A 17,435-nucleotide genomic window follows, 5' to 3' on the forward strand; every position below is an offset into this window, starting at 1 on the left:
CGCGGACAGTCAGCCACGTAAGAAAAGAAGGTACATCTTGTCCTTGTCGTTGGAAGGTACTGTGTTGGGTATGTTCTTGACTGCGGGAACTTTCCGTTCTGCTTCCGGTATCCTTTCCTTTCCTTTTTTTTTAACCTCATGTCAGCTCGTACCTCCTGACTCAGCCAACCTTTTTTTTTTTTTTTTTTTTTAATGTGATGTGATGATTTTCACGTGTTTTTTTTTTTGTAAAAAGGTACAACCCAGATAAAGCCGGTTTTTTTTTTTTTTTTTTTTTTTTGTTTAATTTATTTTCGCTTCATCCTTCGCATGCATGCAACCCAATCCGTAACAATGGGATTCTTATCGCTTCCGCCCCCAACCAGGATAAGAAATCACAACTAGAATGTGAGGACCTGTGAAAATGAGGCCAAAAATGACCGCTATTATAGTCATTTACTGCACTGCAAACCCCAAGACCTGCCTTCCTGTAATATCATATTCTGCACCCCTAGAGGCTAGCACTAATTTTTAAGGCAGTCAGAGCTAACTAACACCCTTTCGCCGAAGGCGATGAGGTGTTATTGAAGCTACCCAGCTATAACTCATAAGGCTTTCGGCACCTTGTCTAGGAAATCAGAAAACCAGTATTAGGGTCTTAGACATACAAAACCCTCCGACATGTCGGCCCTTAGTAGTATACTTGCTCGACTTCCCCGCAGAATGGTGTTTACATCCAGTTGTATCCGTCGCGCACCCCGAGAAGCACCTCTTTATCTTGCTCTCACTTCACCTGTCACCTCGTCTCACTTCATTCATCTACTGCTTCACTTCATATTTGTTTATTAGATAAGTATTATATCACTATAGTAAATTTCCAAAATCTACTGTATCTCTACTATAGCTTAATAATTACTTTTTACAGTATATATTTCTTAAAATAATAGAATAGTATATCAGTACTAGTAGTAGAACTAAGAAATTTTATGAAAACTACGTGTATTGGCACCGTGGTTCTACTATCCAGTTTTGGGATTACTGTTTTAGGAAAGACAAAGCTTCACTTAAAGATATTAATCACGTGTCTTAATCTAATAAATAGCAAGAAGGTTAAAATAAGATTTTCAATACTCTTTAACTTGTAAATTTATGTAGACCACTGAATTTATGTATACAAGCCCCAGGTTATCGGGGTTTGTGCAAATTTGTATTGGAAATTGTTGTGGCCACTGTGGCCCATACAAATTAACAGGGTATTGCAAGCAACGCAACTACAGCAGTGACAGATGTTTTCAGTGTAAGACGGATTTCCTATGCTAACACATATTATTCTATTGTCCTTATCACATGACAGATCACGATCACTCATGTGATAGTGACATAGGTACCAGATTTCTTGTTTCACACGGCAGCTGCTGTGAGTTAACAGCTTCCATCCCAGTTTCCCCTTTTGTAGTTTAATGTCCATTCAAGTAGCTCATTAACACGAGACTCATAAACATGGCTCCTCGGTATCCCAGAGCTATCACAGTTGCGACTATTCTCATCAGTCCAGCCGAAATGCCAACTATCTCGGTAGGCAAATGTGCATGGAGTTGCGGCCTAACCATTTGCACCTGTACTGGGTTTAAAGCTCAAGTTCAAGAACCCCTCACAAGAAACCTTCCGAGTATTAAATGCCCTCGTTGTCATCATACCGTTTCGGATCATGGAAGGACAACATCTTTGGCCACTAGCCACGATGTCGGTCCAGCAAGTGTCGAGAAAACGGCAAACCACGAAGAGAAAGGTCAGATTCCGCCTAGATTATTTCATAGCGAAACTAATGATATATAATGGCAAACAGGGCACGAGCTTCCTTTTGTTAGTCATCGCACAGATACTGTAAAAAAACTCGCTGATCTCATTGACCGGGTGAATGTTGTTCATGTGCGGGGAACTCCAGCGAGCGGCAAAACGACGCTCGCCCGCCTCCTTCAGAAGTATTTTCTCGATCATAACGATTATAAAGATCGTAAGAGGGCCGTCTATTTCATCAGTGATTGGAGGAAGCTCGAGGAATACTCTACTAACGGCGATGGTGAAACATGGGCGAATTTGACCCAGATGATCCCCATCCGCTTTGGCCGTGCCCGGAATCTGTCTGAAGGAACTGTTATTCTAGTTGACGAAGCCCAAAAAACATACTCGGATTCGGGACTCTGGAATACAATAATCAAAGACCGAGTCTACGGCAATGGTGAAGACATCAAAGTCTGTCTTTTTTGCTCGTATGGCAGTCCGTCGACTGGGGTCGACAGGCAACCCAACGAGTATACTCCAGCCTTCTTGAACCCAGAACAGCGCGTCACGATTACCCCGCAACCATCATCACCACCAATTGGGCTTTTTTTCACAGCAGATGAGTTCAGAGACGCCGTGCAGCAAATTTGCGCAAATCCGAGGTTCGAGGCGGGTTTCACACTTGATAATGACGCCCAAGACTATCTGTTTTCCTTGACAAACGGCCACCCCGGTGGTGTCGAGTCGTTATTACGTTTCTTCCACCACGTGCGTTTTTCCACCCCTCCCCCAACTCCAGCTAAATTACGCCTCCACAGGCTCGATTAGCTGACTTTGTATTAGTATTACCGGGCCAGAATCAAGCACGACCCCGAAAGATGGCCACTCACGGACATCGATGTCGTTAACAGCTTGCGAGATGAGAACAATGTTTGGAAGTACCTAGAGTATACACCAATTTATCGCTCACTTGCAAGGGGTTCTGAATTGAGCAGTGAAGTCTCAAAGATTCTTCGTCATGTCCTAGAGCAGGGGAACATCGCTGTGAACGAGCAAGAGGACATCGTTGTGGGTGATATTAGCGACACGGACCTAAAAAAGGCCAAGCGCCAGTGTTATGTGAACGGATGGTTACACAGAATCTTGGTACCTGAAGACATGACGGGCGAGGAAAAATATGTACTTCCATCTCGACTGCACGAGAAGCAAGTCTTCCTAAGTATTGACTCTGAATACTTCGGCTATATCATGCTAATAGATCTTAGATGGGTTGAATGGATCCTCGGCAAGAAGAGAATACCCTTGAATCCGAGATACGCTCATTTGCGAGACCTTTGCGTGGACATCCTAAAAGAGTTTTCCGCTGCCACTCTGCGCCATACCGCTGATGGGAAGGTTCTCACCAGCGGGGCTCAATACAAACCTTTCGAAGCTGCATATCAAGACGAGTGTTACCGCTGTTTTGGCGTAATCGCCGGCAAAGGCGTTCCGATATGTTCGGAGTGGTCAAGAACAAAAAGTGGTCGAGTCGATTTTTGGATATCAGAAAAGAAATGGGCGGTTGAATTACTACGCGAAGAGGACCGTGTCCAAGACCATATATCACGTTTTTACAAGGGGGGTCAGTACTACTCGTGGACTACCGATGGTATGATCCAAGACTGGGTCATAATAAACTGTGCAACCTCTCCACCTACTGGCTGTAAATTCATATAATCTCCTTGTGGGTTGGTACTTGTTGACAAGATAATAGGCTACTCCGAATCAAAACTCATACACGCAATATTCACTAGCGACTGGGAAGAATTGCAGATATTCGATAACGAGATGTCTCCCATCATTAACAAATGTCCTCTGATAAACTGATTGTACTAGCGAGTAGCTCGATATTAAGCGTTGTTCTTTTGACAACGGGAAAATCCACTATCCGTAATCCTCAAAAGTACGGTAGGTGGAAATTCCGGCGTGTCGTGGCCAAGATGATGCTTTTCCTTTGGGGGGGCCGCTCCGCTTCACATCACTGTTCTGCAGTCGCTCTGGCCTTTTGATGCACATGAAGGAGGAAGCGAGAAGGCTTGAGAGGTCGTAGTTCCAGAATCACCAGACCCATGTCCAATCAGCCTTCCGGAGAGCCACAAGTTCCCTGTTATTCTGTGGTCGAGGGCCTGCCCACTCATGAAGTTAAGAATACATTGATAATTCGAAGTACCTTTTTAAATTTGTGGGAGTAGTGCTAAAGCCAATCCGATTTTGCTTATGAATTGAGAATATTTAATCCGTCTTGAAAACCAGACCTTAAGGGCTGGGATAACTCATCAGCCAAAGTTGATTGGCTAACTCGTTTCACCCGGGCCAATGATATTCGGAAGGGTGCCAAGCGTCCACCGCTCCAATTACTATGCCCTATTTGATCTACAGAAATCTTCAAACTCTGGGGCATTTCCTGAACAAGCCTTTAAATAATAGACTGTTGCTGTGCGACATGCATCGCCAATACTACATTATGTAGGTAAATCACTAGCGTTACGTACGCATGTACTAGTGACAGATCACCATGCACACATTCGTGGCTGACCTTTACGCTTGGCTGGATCTTTCTTCAAGATGGCCAGTTCTTGAAGTGACCTCGACTCTATACTCCGTAATTAGATGTTATCCTCTGAAGCTACGGAGTAGACAAAGTAGTAAATCCCATTTTAAATCGAAGTATGTTGATCCTCATCCTTGTCACCTTGTATCTGCGATTGCAATACCTTTTCCACGTTGTGCAATTTCATTCCTTCTTGTACAAAGAGCGTCGATATATCCAGCCAGGAGTTCGGCTCAGCTCGGAGTGGGTTGACCTGTAGATGTGGAATATCGATCTGACATGAAAGTTCTTAGATCAGCGATACACTCTAAGACACTGTCGTCTTGTTCAGCTTGATGAGCGGTGTGGGGTATGCATTACCCCTTGCTACTGCAAGGGTGGTACAAAAGGTATTTAATCACAACAGCTCTCCTTTCCCATGTCTCACATGATTGTTATAACTACATCCTCTGAGTTGACATCAATCAACCCCTACTAAATCCTTCAGCTGTCGTCTTCTAGGAAGGTTCGTATATCTAATCTGGCCATATACATAAACTTTCTAACAATCCCATCCCATTTATAGCAAGAATAGCCAAACACACGATTATACGAGCAAAGTGGCACTAAACATCAAGCCTATCACCAACCAGCACGTAAGGCAGAAAGAACCTACGCTTAGCAATCATGCAATTCTCTCTATTCCTCTCCGTTGTACTCACAACCGCCGTGGCCGCTCAGTCTACCACTCTGCATCGGTGAGAAAAGAAACGGGCGGGCATCTAACCTATCTCGAATAGGCTATTGTCTATCTTGACCCCCAATTCGCAGGGCCATCTCAGCAAATTCTTTCTACAGAACAATGTGTTCCTATCGATCCTAACACTATGCCCCCAGAGGTCGGGTCTATTCAGGTAGCGTCAGGTGTCCAGTGTACAACCTACTTTGACCCTGATTGCCAGAATCCCAACCAGCACCTCTCGGGTAGCCAATCCAACATCCCGGGCCCGTCCGATGCACAGTCTCTACTTTGCCAGCAGTCTAAGCAATAAGAGAAGCGGGCAGAGTGTGGGTGGTTATATCGAGATATGCAGTGGTAACTTACCACGCGCAAGAATCTGGTCATGCTTCTATCCCTTTTTCTTACGTGCCCTGGAGCAAATCTTGTCGTAGATAGAGAAGTAATCAACGTGCACGTACTGATCTGTAGCCAAGTGGCTTGTCTATTCTATGCCATCTCTTGGTCGATTTACGCAACAATTGGCCATTGCCGGATAAGGCCATGGTCAAGAACATTAAGACAGACTGGGACAGAGACCTTACAATTTATTTTCCAAGAATCAAGTGAGACGAGGTCACATGACTGCCAGAAAATCGGCGCCGGTGGTCCGAGGTCCAAGGGGTAGTAACTTGGTGGTATATATTTAAAAGAACAATACGGACGGTGATTACAGAGGACAGTACAGAGTATGAGAGAATAGGATACGATACAGCCAAGCTAACCGGAACAGGGAAGTCACAGGTCCTCGCTTACAATAACAATTGTTGAGATCAAGATCGAAGTCCACTTCGCATCCATGCTCCACGCGTAATTCGAAATGATCTGAATATAATCTATCCCATACAGGAGGATCTACCGTGCAGTTGGGAACGCGTAACAGTCAATAAACTTATTTGCTCTGACGGACAAAAATAGGACGGGTTGGAAAGGTGGAACAACTGAGAACTTGAGAAGTCGCTCTTGGCGCCCTGACAGGGACAATGCCTCGGCTTCAAATCAGGAGTGGTTCTATCGGTTCTATCAGACCGATTGATGAGGATCTTCATATCATAGAGACACTTACGACCGCCTGAAGAATGAAGGAACGCTGTCCATGTACAATGGTCCCCCATACTTTCGCTAACGCTCGCTAACGCTGGACTAGTGACCATCGTGGCCCTTCTCCACCCTGTCAGGCGTTGCTTTTGTCACTAAATCTGGGTGCGGAGAACGCTACGGAGCCTTCCGCTTGCTCACGATGCAACCCAAGCCATCACATGGGCTCGTCTCCCCTCAATTGCCCTGAGTTCTGCTCTGCTCCCTGCCCGGAGGGAATAGGCCCAAATGAAACGTCCCATTCTTCAGGACGATCAGTCGGCTTCCGACGGGAAGCGCGGCCTCAGGGGCTGGACGTCCTGGAGATACCCCGCTATAAAGCTGGCAGGTTCTGCTCTGTTTCGTAGACAGGATTTGAGATAGTGGAAGATAAGCTGCAGCTTGGTTAGCGATCTTGACCCCCATATCAAACTAGGGACATGAGACCAGCTTACTTCCTTGCGGCCCTGGCCTCCGTGGCTGGCACTCATGCTAATCCCGAGCCCGACTTGGCTGGTACGATCTGGGACGATATCAAAGGAGCAGTCACCTGTGCTGGCTGTGAGGTATGTCGGATAGATATCAAAACCATCCATGGAAAACGAGATAGGCTGACTCTCGTAGGGCCTGCTGGGGGCACTCAAACTAGCCGCTGGTTTGGGTCAAAGTGCACTGGAAAATATTGTAACTGGCGCATGTAAGTTGGCAGCGGTAAGTAAAATGCTTTCGATGGAATCCATCACAAGACAAAGTCTAAAGGACGTCGGTTAATACCTCATGCCAGATCGAGGATGATGATGTCTGTGAGGGCGCAATCAAAGAAGAAGGCACGGCCGTTTATTACGCCCTGAAGAATCTGAAGGTCGGCTCGCATACATCGAAAACCTTCTGCTCCAGTATTGCCGGCCTTTGCGAGTACCCTGACATTCGGCCATACAACCTCACCTTCCCCGTGGCCAAATCCTCGGCCACTCGTCCACCCCCGAGTGGTCAGTCTCCGATCCGGGTCGCACACATCAGTGACACGCACGTTGACTTGCAGTACACCCCCGGGGCCAATGCCCAATGCACCAAGCCTATTTGCTGTCGTAGTTTCACCCCGGAGGACGCCCCCGGTAACACCTCGAACCCGTGCGGACTCTGGGGTGACCATCACTGCGATCCCCCACTTCGTCTCGAGGACTCGATGATGGACGCTATCGCGGCCCTCAACCCGACGTTCTCCATCTACACGGGGGACGTCCCACCACACGACATCTGGATGGTGAACCAGAGTTCAGTCCTGCAGAGCTTCAACTCCACCTACTCCAATCTGGGGAAACTGGGCGTCGTCTACGCGGCCCTGGGGAATCACGACACAGCCCCGGTCAACCTCTTCCCTTCGGACAAGGTCCCACCCTCCCACAACCCCCAATGGGCGTACGATGCCCTAGCCAGCGACTGGGCCAACCTCATCGAGGGTTCACCCAGCTCCACCACCAAACACGGGTCCTACTCCATTGTGCACCCCAATAGCAACCTCCGCATCATCTCCTACAACAGCGTCTTCTACTACAAATACAACTTCTACGCCTTCCAGGAACCAATGGAATACGACCCGGACAACCAACTGCAGTGGTTGATCTCCGAGTTGCAAGCCGCCGAGACCGCCGGCCAGCGCGTGTGGATGATCGCCCACATCCCCACCGGCAACACCGACACGCTGCACGACTACTCGCACTACCTGGACCAGATCATCAACCGCTACAGCGCCAGCATCGCCGCCCTCTTCTTCGGCCACACCCACACGGACCTCTTCCAAATCTCGTACACCAACTACACCGCGCGCACCGCCGACTCGGCCACCGCAATCGGCTACGTCACCCCATCCATGACCCCGGACTCGGGCGCCCCGGCCTTCCGCATCTACGACATCGACCCGGTCACCTTCGCCGTGCTCGACTACACCGTGTACACGGCCGACATCAACAGCACCAATTCCACCAACACCCCACCCAAATGGGTCAAGTACTACTCGGCCAAGGAAGCCTACGGCTCGCTGCTGACCCCACCGGTCACGGACCCCACGGTCGAAATGACCCCGGCGTTCTGGCACCAGGTGACCGCGCAAATGGAGAAGGACGACTCGGTGTTCCAGGCGTGGTGGGCGCGCACCACGCGAGGCTACAACGTCACGGAGTGCACGGGCGACTGTGCAAAGACCAAGATCTGCTCGCTGCGCGGCGGAGACGCCCAGTTCAACTGCGAGGGCGCGGGGACGCCGTTTAAAATTACGAAGCGGAGTGATGGGGTAAGCGAGGTGCATGTGGAAAGACCCTTCTGTGAGGATGCCGTGTTGGCGAGAATTGTGGGAGGGCTGACGCGAAAGGGCGTCGATGCGGAGAAGTATGTTCGGGAGCAGGTGAAGCTTTACGAGAAGGTTTAAGTTGACGGGGGAAGGGGTTTTTAATCTCTGTGACGTTGGTTGATATGTATCTTGGTATATATAATGTTGAGTGTCTAATGATCCACCTTCGGAAGCATTGACTCTGGAACCTTATGTGGAAATGATCGGCTAGTAAGAAAGAAATCAACTGACCCGGTTTCTGTATCACCCTGCTCGTTTTACTAGTTAAAAGAAGTCTACGGTGGACACATGTCAGGCGCATGTGTGGAGCTTGCAAGAAACCTTTTTTTTTATCATTGTTCCCGAACCATTGCTACCTAATGCGCGCCAGATAGAATACCCGATTCCATCTAATTTGCAATGCGCCAATCCCAGTGTCGTGGTATCATGTCATGGACCAGATGCGTCCTGCGTGCTGCTTCTTGTGTCGAATGTAAATGTGGTGTTAAATAACCCGAGAATATCTATGAACATAGCTCAAATACTCCATGGGGAGCAAATTGAGTAAAAATATGTATGAAAACGAGTGTGGAGAAGGGTAAGAAGAAGTGAAAAGTGGGGGTATGGATGTCGACGAAGCGAAGCAACAAAATCAAGCAAAGAACCAGCAGAAGAAGCTAGCATTCAGCGCATTTACTCCATGTACCACTCAACATTGTGGAGGCGGCCCTCAGACTCGGAAGCCAGGGAATTGAAGAAGTGACGCGACAGGTCAATAGAGGTGCTGTCGCAGCCCATGCACTTGTCGACGACCTTGCCGGACACGACCTTGCCATTGTAGTGAACGGTCACCATGCGACCGCAGTCGCTGTCCTTCATCAGGCCGACGGGAAGAGCCAGGACATCCTCAGTGGTGCCGTCGTTGGTGAATCCACAGCTGCTGGGGGCAAGCTGAGAGGTGGCAGTGTCGTAGAAGGTGACCTGACCCGTGCACGGGGAGCCCTGGGAGCAGGCACCGGTGTATCCGCTGCCACCGCTGCCACCGCTGGGGGTGCTGGCGGTAGGCTGAGGGGCAGCAGAGGTAGTGCTCGACGATGTCGGGACCACGACCGGAGGAGCGTTGGTGGTGGGCTCGGGCTGCTGGGTAGGCTCGGGCTGTTGGGTAGGCTCGGGCTGTTGGGTAGGCTCGGGCTGTTGGGTAGGCTCGGGGGTGGGAGTAGCAGAGGTAGTAGGCTCAGGGGCGGGAGACCACACTGGCTGGATGGTTGCAGATTGCTGGGGCTCGGGAGCCTCACTCTGCTCGGGCTCGTCAGGAACCTCAGTGGGTTGAGCAGGCAGGGGAGTCACGACGGGAGCCGAGGACGCAGGGGCAGCAGTGGGCTGAGCCGGTGCCTGGGTAGGTCGGTCCATGGTGATGGTCGTGGTGACCGTCACGGTAGTCCATTCGACCGTAGTGTGGGTGTTCACGACAACATCCTGACGCTTCTGCACCGGAGCGGTCGAGGCGACGGCAGCGAAAAGAGCGCCGGCGAGGGCGAGAGTCTTAGCCAGAGGAGCCATTGTAGGTAGAATATCTTGTTTTTCAAGGAAGGTTGTGATCGGCGAGCCGAGGGAAGTCAATTGAAGGAATGAGTCAATTTAACCAACTGCACAGCAGCTTGGGGAATTGAATGAACACTCAGAAAGAATGAGAGTGTTGTAGAAGGAAGAAGGAAGGAACGACAGAAAGCTGTCTAAGAGAGAGAAGACTGTGGTGAGTATCGGTGAAGAGAAGGAAGAAACCGGTAAGGGAGGGAAGGTCCAAGTATTTAAACGAGGTTGCATGGGATGGCGACTGACCTGCTCGGGTTGGTCCGACTTCTACCTAGTACTAGGGACTCGTCTCGTATAGTAGGAGGACTAGCATCCAGACTAGTTCCTTTTCTTTGTCTATTTTTTTTTTTTTTTTAATTCGATATAAATTTAATTATTTATTTATCATTTTTACTTTGACTTTTACATTTTTTTTTAATTGATTTTCCAGTTCTTCTTGATATCATTGGCATGCGCCGGGGGACTGTTCAGGAACGCAGCGAATAAATTGCATGTTCATCGGATGGAAGTGGATCTCTCGGGTTGTCCAAGCCCCGGACCCACCGCACAGCTCGTGAACCCATGGGACGGAGCAAATATTAAATTTTACTACGGCCATGGCTCACCTCATCACTTTGCTCCAAATGCGCCCACTTTTGATGACTCGGTTCCACTCGCCCTGAACCTCAACCGTTGGATTGGGATCGGCTTAACTTTGGGTTGTGTGATTGAGATGGCCCGAGAGTTATCCCAATGTAGAAGGGCCCTTCTCCTCCCAAGGCATGGACGAGGAGTACTCGGAGTATGTATGTTGTTGTGATCATTGCCCTTGCGTTGATCTGGAAAATCCGGAAAGAAAAAGAAAAAGAAAAAAAAAAAATACATCAAAAGTGCGAGGAACCATTACACATGCATTCTAACCATTTGCTCACCGGCAACTTTGACCTGTCAGCCTCAAGCGGATGACGTGTGGTGCAAAAGCAGCAGCAGTCCGAGGCATCCGAAGGGAATCAAAAGTTTGGTGATTGATTGATTGAATTGAATTCAGGTACCCGCTTGAAAACTGGACTGATTGGCGGTGCAAGATTGGCGCCGGTGTTACAGCGTGTACAATCTATGCCCATTTCAAGCATGGTGTCGCGACTAAATCTCGTCTAGCTCACTTTAGCGTAGGCTTGGTATTGAGTTTAGGTATTTTTCTGGCCCCTTACGGTCCCTCCATTCCTCGTCTCTGGAGTCTTTCCATTTCTTTTGCCTTTGGGTTCCAGGGGGATCAGCGCCTCGCTCGTCGTCCGAAATGACGATGGTACCTGGCCTCCGCCACACTCTTGAACTGGCACCTATTTCCGGTGTGGCTTTGCCCTCGTGTCGACTCTGTAGAAACTAGAGAGAGGTGAATTCAATAAAGAAAATTAAATAAAAAATAATAATAAATTAAAAAGAGATTGTCCACCTTTTGAATCTGATAGGGGAACTCGGCTGACAAACTTGAAATGTCCAACCCCCAAAAACAAAGATTCATCAGAGACATTCATTCGTCAACTGTCTTAGGTCAAGGATGAACAATTGAAGCGAAAAGAAGCGAGCAGAGAGATTGACTCAACCCTGTCAGCAAGTCATGGATAAAAAAAAAAAAAAAAAAAAAACGGCTCATTCTAGCATGGATACGTGGATGTCAATGCGCTGGCCAATATGATGCTTTTCCACCAACACACTGTCTTTCCCAACGGCTTTGTGCAATTGGGGGGGGTTCTTTCTTCTCTCATTCGCGAATACAATCGGGCCCCCCGAAGTCCAGACCTCTTCTCTTTCTACGCTCGATGCAGCGTAGCATGGAAAAGTGGAAAGAAAAAAAGATGCAACCCTAATGGGGCGTGTTGACTTGGTTAGTCTTCATCCCCCACCCGTGCACTGGACTTAATCGACTCGGTTCTTTCAGGTACGGACGCCACCCGCAAGATCACATTTCCTCAACGCCTCCGTCGTACCTTTTTTTTCCCCCCGTTCTTTTTCTTTCTCGGGAGGGGTTGAGTGTCGAAACTGTGTAACACAAAAAAGAGGGGAGAGTCTGTGTCCCTGCATGGTTTCATAGCGATTCAACCCAGAACTTTCGACTGCAGCTTACGATATCTACAGCTGAGTTGGGGGGGAACACTTCGACATCGGCATGTATCCTGTCATCGAGGTCTCTCTCATGCATGTATGCCTTGTAAGAAAATCAGATGTTGTTCGGTGGACACCGCGAACTCCACCAGTCTAGGCCCGAACGCTGGGCCGGATTTAATCTATCGTTGCCCGAATCTGGTCCCTCCTCCCTAGCCCTATGTTATCGGTCCCTGAAGATTAGATGGAAAACCACCGAATCCATACCACTCCCCCGCTTTAAGGGCATGGATGGGGGGGAATCCGAAACGAAGAGAAATAAAAATGATATCGAATAAACTAAAACATCACAGAATAAGCCTCGTACAAAGCCCGCCCCCCCCCCTCTTACATGTCACACATCTGATATAATACTCGTCGTTGCCCGGCCCCAGTCTCATCCCATTCTCATCAGGACCCCCAAATAAGCGGGAACGGGAGAGGGAAATGAATGTGAATGTGAATGTGTACCCTTTGACAGGACGACACATCACAACCAGGACCAGGCCCCGACGGAGTACGAACAACCCTGTACCACAATGCAAAGTCATACGTCAGAGCAAGAGGCCCCAAGTCTAGACCCCCGGGTACAGGACATCTGCCCGCGTCGTGCTCGGGGCTCTGCCGTGGAAAGAGACTAATCGGGTTCTATGCGGGATACTTAGGGTATTTGTTTCTCGTCTGCTAGTATTGAGTGGTATTGAGCTGGTAACTTCAAATATGGTGGCAATCGATGTGTGAGAGACGCTAGGGCAGGGAAACCCCTCTTTTGGTACTAGCTTTAGGAAATTTTCTCCTGGTTAGGGCTTTGGCGAACGACGGGCCTTACTTGATAGGGTGCTTCGTGTACGAGAATTACGAACTGGTGAGGAGTCACGTTATTCGGTAAGGCAGCAGCAGGGTCACGTAACTTGGCAGGTCAGCTTGGTATTGCATTCAAAATGGCCTTTTTTGAAAAGCTCAATATTTTTAGCCTATTGAAGTTCTATCTACCTCAAATTTTATATATAGCCTACTATACATTGAAATAGTAAGTTGATAAGTTTAGAGAGTATAGAAATCTGGAATTACCTGGATAATATATATTCCATTGATTGTAATCGTATACAGTGACATGTATCGTTCATCTACTGCCCGCCACTACATGACCGGAGGTTCTATTCATTAGGATAGCTCTCGCAAAGAAACATAGCAGCTCTTCGGCTTGTGAAAAAGGCCATCGACGGCATCATAGCTCGACAAAGAGTCCGGGCATTTCCGAAGCTCAAAATTCCACACGAAAAGGGCGATGGTCATCCGCAACTGCAGATAGGCCAGGTGTCGCCCGAAGCAACCCCGGGGACCAGCCCCAAAGGCAAGGGTCGGCCCGACGCTGGGGTCAAATACCAGCTCGCCGGGCTTCTCAGCGGACGGCCGGAGCCACCGTTCGGGGATGAACTGGGCAATATCATCCCCGGACCACGCAGAGCGTCGGCTATGTTTGGCGTTGGAACGTGAGGAAGCATTGCGCTTCTCCTCGCTGATATGGTGGGCTGGGGAGGTGAATCCTGCGCCGGCTGGGATTGTCCAGATGCATGTTCCTTTCGGGACATGGTACCCCAGAAGTTCTGTATCGCGAATCGCTACCCGGTCAACTAGGAGGGTGGCGGGGGAAATACGCAGGATTTCCTCCACAGTCGCATTTAGATATGGTATTTGTCTAGAGGTCATCTCGGAGGGACTAGGGGCACGGTTTTCCAGCACGGCTTCGGGGAAGCCAGCACGTAGTGAGTCCCGCAGTCGACTTTGTGATACGGGATTATCAGCGACGATCTTTATCGCCCATGCTAGAGTTAGGATATTGGTATGTGACCCGGCGAAAAGAAATCCATAAAGCTAAAGTCAACCAGTTATATATAAGTATATGATTGGAAGGGTGGGGGGGGGGGGGGGAAAGATTGCAGATACTACATACTTCATCTTCCATTGGAGGAGAAATGTATTCTGGCTGTCGACATTCCTGCTGCGACAGCTTGTTCTCGTGGTGAGCCATGAACTCTGCGGACGACCATGCCCCAGAGCTATCTGCCAAGGGCATCTTCTGCGCGATGGTTGTGGCTGCCGTTATTAAGCGCTCTCTGGTCACTCTGCGTTTTATGCGGAGGGCATTGGCCAGACGAGGTAGCTTGGACATCACCCACCACATTTGTCGGGGATATACAGACTTTCCGCAATGCTCAATGGCCTCGGTAATCTTCTCATGGGCACAGATGAACTCATGAGGAGTTGCCTCGGGAAAGGTGATCGGTGTTTGAGGTTTGACATCGGGAGCCAGTGTGTGGTCTGCTTCGAGAAGTTCGATTTGAGACGAGACTCCATTGTTGGGGAAGTCCTTCCCGAAACAAACCTCTATCAAGGCATCGATAATCATGTATTGAAAATCTCTTTTAGCTGCGAATGCCGCACCTTTGGCTAGTCTCGCCTTGGTCCTCCAAAGGCTGACCAGACGGGAGGCAGACGCATGGATTGCAGGCCCTGCGGTGTCCTGGAGGAACGGCTGGGTGACCAAATGCTGGATCAAATCACGATGCCTTCTCCACTCCGGTCCAGTCTTCATACCGATATGATGGGTGGGGGCTAAGCCTGAGAAGATATCATAAAGCATCGGGGCGCGATCAAAGTCTCGACTGCGGTAGAGGAGAATCTCCAGTGCCTCTTGCGGGTCACTGAGAATGAGAATTGGTTTGCTAAAGGGATCGAGAAATAGTTGGATGAGAGGAGATTGTAATTTGATTGTCTGCTGCAAAAGCCACGATCTCATATCGCCGGTTCGATCCATCTCATCTTTAAGCTCGGGGAGATCACCAAGCAGCTTTTGGGAAGCTGCGACATTGTATGGAATGTTGGGAATCGGCTTAGGGAGAAGCAGCCGGCGGCATAGCTGGTGCAATATTAAGAGAAAAACTCCAAGAGTGGCACTTCCGACTGCGAGCTTCGCGTAATGAGAATCGATATTAGTATTGAGATGCATATTGTTAGTTTGGGCATCGAAGTAATGAAGTTGGAGATTTTGGTAGGTATGAAACCCCAGATACGTAATCGGAAATCAGAATCCACAATTGCTATAGATAGAATAAGAAACTAAACCAAAAATTGAAAAGGAAGAAAGAAAGAAAGAAAGAAAGAAAGACAGAAATTCGGAAGATTGGAACGCACACGCTTGTGGAAAGAAGCTGCAAGGTTTATACTGCTCATATAGCATGAACCAGGGGCGATACCTTGAGCAGGAGCAAAAGTCACGCCGTGTTTGACTTTCAAACATAGCTTATATACATGTAAGGGTGACAATGAAACCCGATGTTCGGAGACATGACACATCATATTCTGCCCTCGAAGGTTGGATGTGATCGTCATTTACTGAGATTGCTTTTTGCATTCAAAAGACTAACCCAAGAAAGACAACCCATATGAAGCGACAGCAGGATTCAACACAGAGTATCTGCAGAGTGACACCTCTAATGATTTCAAATCTTCTCTACTTCTATACACGCAGGCAAGATCATTACAGAATACTTTAGTTTTGTTGTGCAACAGAAGTGGCGTACGTTATCAGTGCATTTCGGAGGATTGAGCCTCGAATCTTGCTAGTGATAGCGTGGTTTGGCCCCTCACATGAGAAAGGAATGCGAGAGTATGTCCGCCATGGCAAGAATGAAGCTGCACATACGCGAGGAATTTCGAACATTACATATTTCAACAGGGATCTTCTTCAGAGAGAGTGTCAAATGACATCCATATGGTGTCGCCGCTCGTACTCGCCTACTGCCTTTTCCTTTCGGTATCATTCTCCTCACACTTCGAGACACATCTGCGATGCATGTACACCGCAATTTGAACAAATTCGACAGTCCACATCAAGAACAACAACTGCAAAACAATTGAGATACCAGACAAGGACAGTTTGACGCCCTGCGAGAGGCATATCGTGCTTCGGTTTTGCTGTGTCTGGGGAGTGATTTGCTCCCACTTTGGATCATCAGGATTGAGCATCATACCCCCAGTAATCACGACTTGACAGCCTCCCTCCAGAGGTAGAGCATGGTGAAGCACCCAGTGGAAATATAAGAACATTATATGCCGTGTAAATATCCAGATAAAAATGAAGCCCAGTAGGGACAGTCGGAGGCTCTTCTCATAGTTCAGACATTTTAGGATTTGAACAAACTAGCAACTCTATTAGCACATGATCCTTGGTGATACTGACAGTCTGGTTTCCACCTACGGCTAGGAGGATATCTGCAAGATCAGCGGTCAGGAGAATGATGTACAATAAGGAGTAAGCCCGGCTATTGCAACAGGCAATAACCACCGCACAGGTGAGAATATGATGGAGGAATTTCGAGGTGAAGTCACTTCGTATGGGCTCAACAACCATGATCAGACACTGATGGATATAGAATGCAAGGCGCAGCAGGAATAAATATTTCATTGACTCGGAGATTGGGTGTAGCGGCCAGTTGTCAAAGAGCCACTGAGGGTTCAAACGATCAGGGCTTTCGTACCAAAGGCCCTACATAGAATAGATTAATTATTTGACATGGAATACTATTGGGTTCAGAATTACAACCCACCATGGCATACAGCATCAGGACGCCACGGGATAGTATTTTCCACCCTAGGGCTGCCAGATGAGAGGAGTCTTGGGCATCGAACCCCGCATATCGCAGCGCCGGTTGGAGGATTTGAACGGCTATGACAGAGCGGGCCAACGTAAAAAGAAAGCAGAACAGGAATAAGAACTCCCAATCGGCTAGTATATGACGGGATTGTACGGCGACTGGGCCAGATACCCACGACAAATATGGAGATCGGATGACCGTAATGAAGCCATTCATATCGCCAAATATATGAGTGGTGAGGACCAAGACAGAGCACGCTAGCAGGTAATCGTCACCAAACTCATCTTATTCCTCGTGCTGGAGATTGACTTACCCAGCTGGTTTGAGGCAATGAGCTCTCGCAGGCTTACTTTATCTTTGATGAACACCATCGCGATTTGTCCTGACGCAAATATTCGACTGGATCGGATTCAATAATCGGCAGGCTCGCTCTCCTGAGTAGAGCCGCACAGAGAACGGGATAAACATCGACAATGGATGAGCTTTCCAAAAGAAAAGCACGGAAAGGGGTCTAATGACATACCAATATGTATCCCTTGCTCTAACTTTTGT

General features: G+C 48.5%; 5 protein-coding genes across 5 annotated transcripts; 2 read left to right on the forward strand and 3 right to left on the reverse strand.

The window, feature by feature from the left end:
* Positions 1–1,409: 1,409 nt before the first annotated feature.
* Positions 1,410–3,934, forward strand: BDV37DRAFT_261238 (ATP-binding protein). Its single transcript, XM_032083295.1, has 4 exons — positions 1,410–1,768; positions 1,826–2,529; positions 2,605–2,966; positions 3,027–3,934. The coding sequence occupies exons 1-4, from the start codon at positions 1,480–1,482 to the stop codon at positions 3,475–3,477; spliced, it is 1,806 nt and encodes a 601-aa protein (XP_031936540.1). The 5' UTR covers positions 1,410–1,479; the 3' UTR covers positions 3,478–3,934.
* Positions 3,935–6,416: 2,482 nt separating this feature from the next.
* On the forward strand, positions 6,417–8,892 carry BDV37DRAFT_8592 (sphingomyelin phosphodiesterase). Its single transcript, XM_032091346.1, has 3 exons — positions 6,417–6,751; positions 6,810–6,896; positions 6,970–8,892. The coding sequence occupies exons 1-3, from the start codon at positions 6,626–6,628 to the stop codon at positions 8,608–8,610; spliced, it is 1,854 nt and encodes a 617-aa protein (XP_031936541.1). The 5' UTR covers positions 6,417–6,625; the 3' UTR covers positions 8,611–8,892.
* Positions 8,841–9,676, reverse strand: BDV37DRAFT_261241 (RlpA-like double-psi beta-barrel domain-containing protein). The gene has a single exon (XM_032083296.1). The coding sequence runs from the start codon at positions 9,388–9,390 to the stop codon at positions 9,205–9,207; it is 186 nt and encodes a 61-aa protein (XP_031936542.1). The 5' UTR covers positions 9,391–9,676; the 3' UTR covers positions 8,841–9,204.
* Positions 9,677–13,389: 3,713 nt separating this feature from the next.
* On the reverse strand, positions 13,390–15,459 carry BDV37DRAFT_275452 (cytochrome P450; the record flags this gene model as incomplete). Its single annotated transcript, XM_032085399.1, has 3 exons — positions 13,390–14,100; positions 14,180–15,189; positions 15,423–15,459. 3 exons carry the CDS (start codon positions 15,457–15,459, stop codon positions 13,390–13,392), a joined length of 1,758 nt encoding a protein of 585 aa, XP_031936543.1.
* A 481-nt stretch (positions 15,460–15,940) lies between these two features.
* On the reverse strand, positions 15,941–17,254 carry BDV37DRAFT_290406 (uncharacterized protein; the record flags this gene model as incomplete). The annotated part of the gene is made up of 4 exons (XM_032088709.1): positions 15,941–16,428; positions 16,487–16,774; positions 16,836–17,140; positions 17,197–17,254. 4 exons carry the CDS (start codon positions 17,252–17,254, stop codon positions 16,024–16,026), a joined length of 1,056 nt encoding a protein of 351 aa, XP_031936544.1. The 3' UTR covers positions 15,941–16,023.
* Between the last annotated feature and the right edge of the window lie 181 nt (positions 17,255–17,435).

This window comes from Aspergillus pseudonomiae, assembly GCF_009193645.1.
Source record: "Aspergillus pseudonomiae strain CBS 119388 unplaced genomic scaffold BDV37scaffold_101, whole genome shotgun sequence".
In the NCBI taxonomy this organism is placed as follows: domain Eukaryota; kingdom Fungi; phylum Ascomycota; class Eurotiomycetes; order Eurotiales; family Aspergillaceae; genus Aspergillus; species Aspergillus pseudonomiae.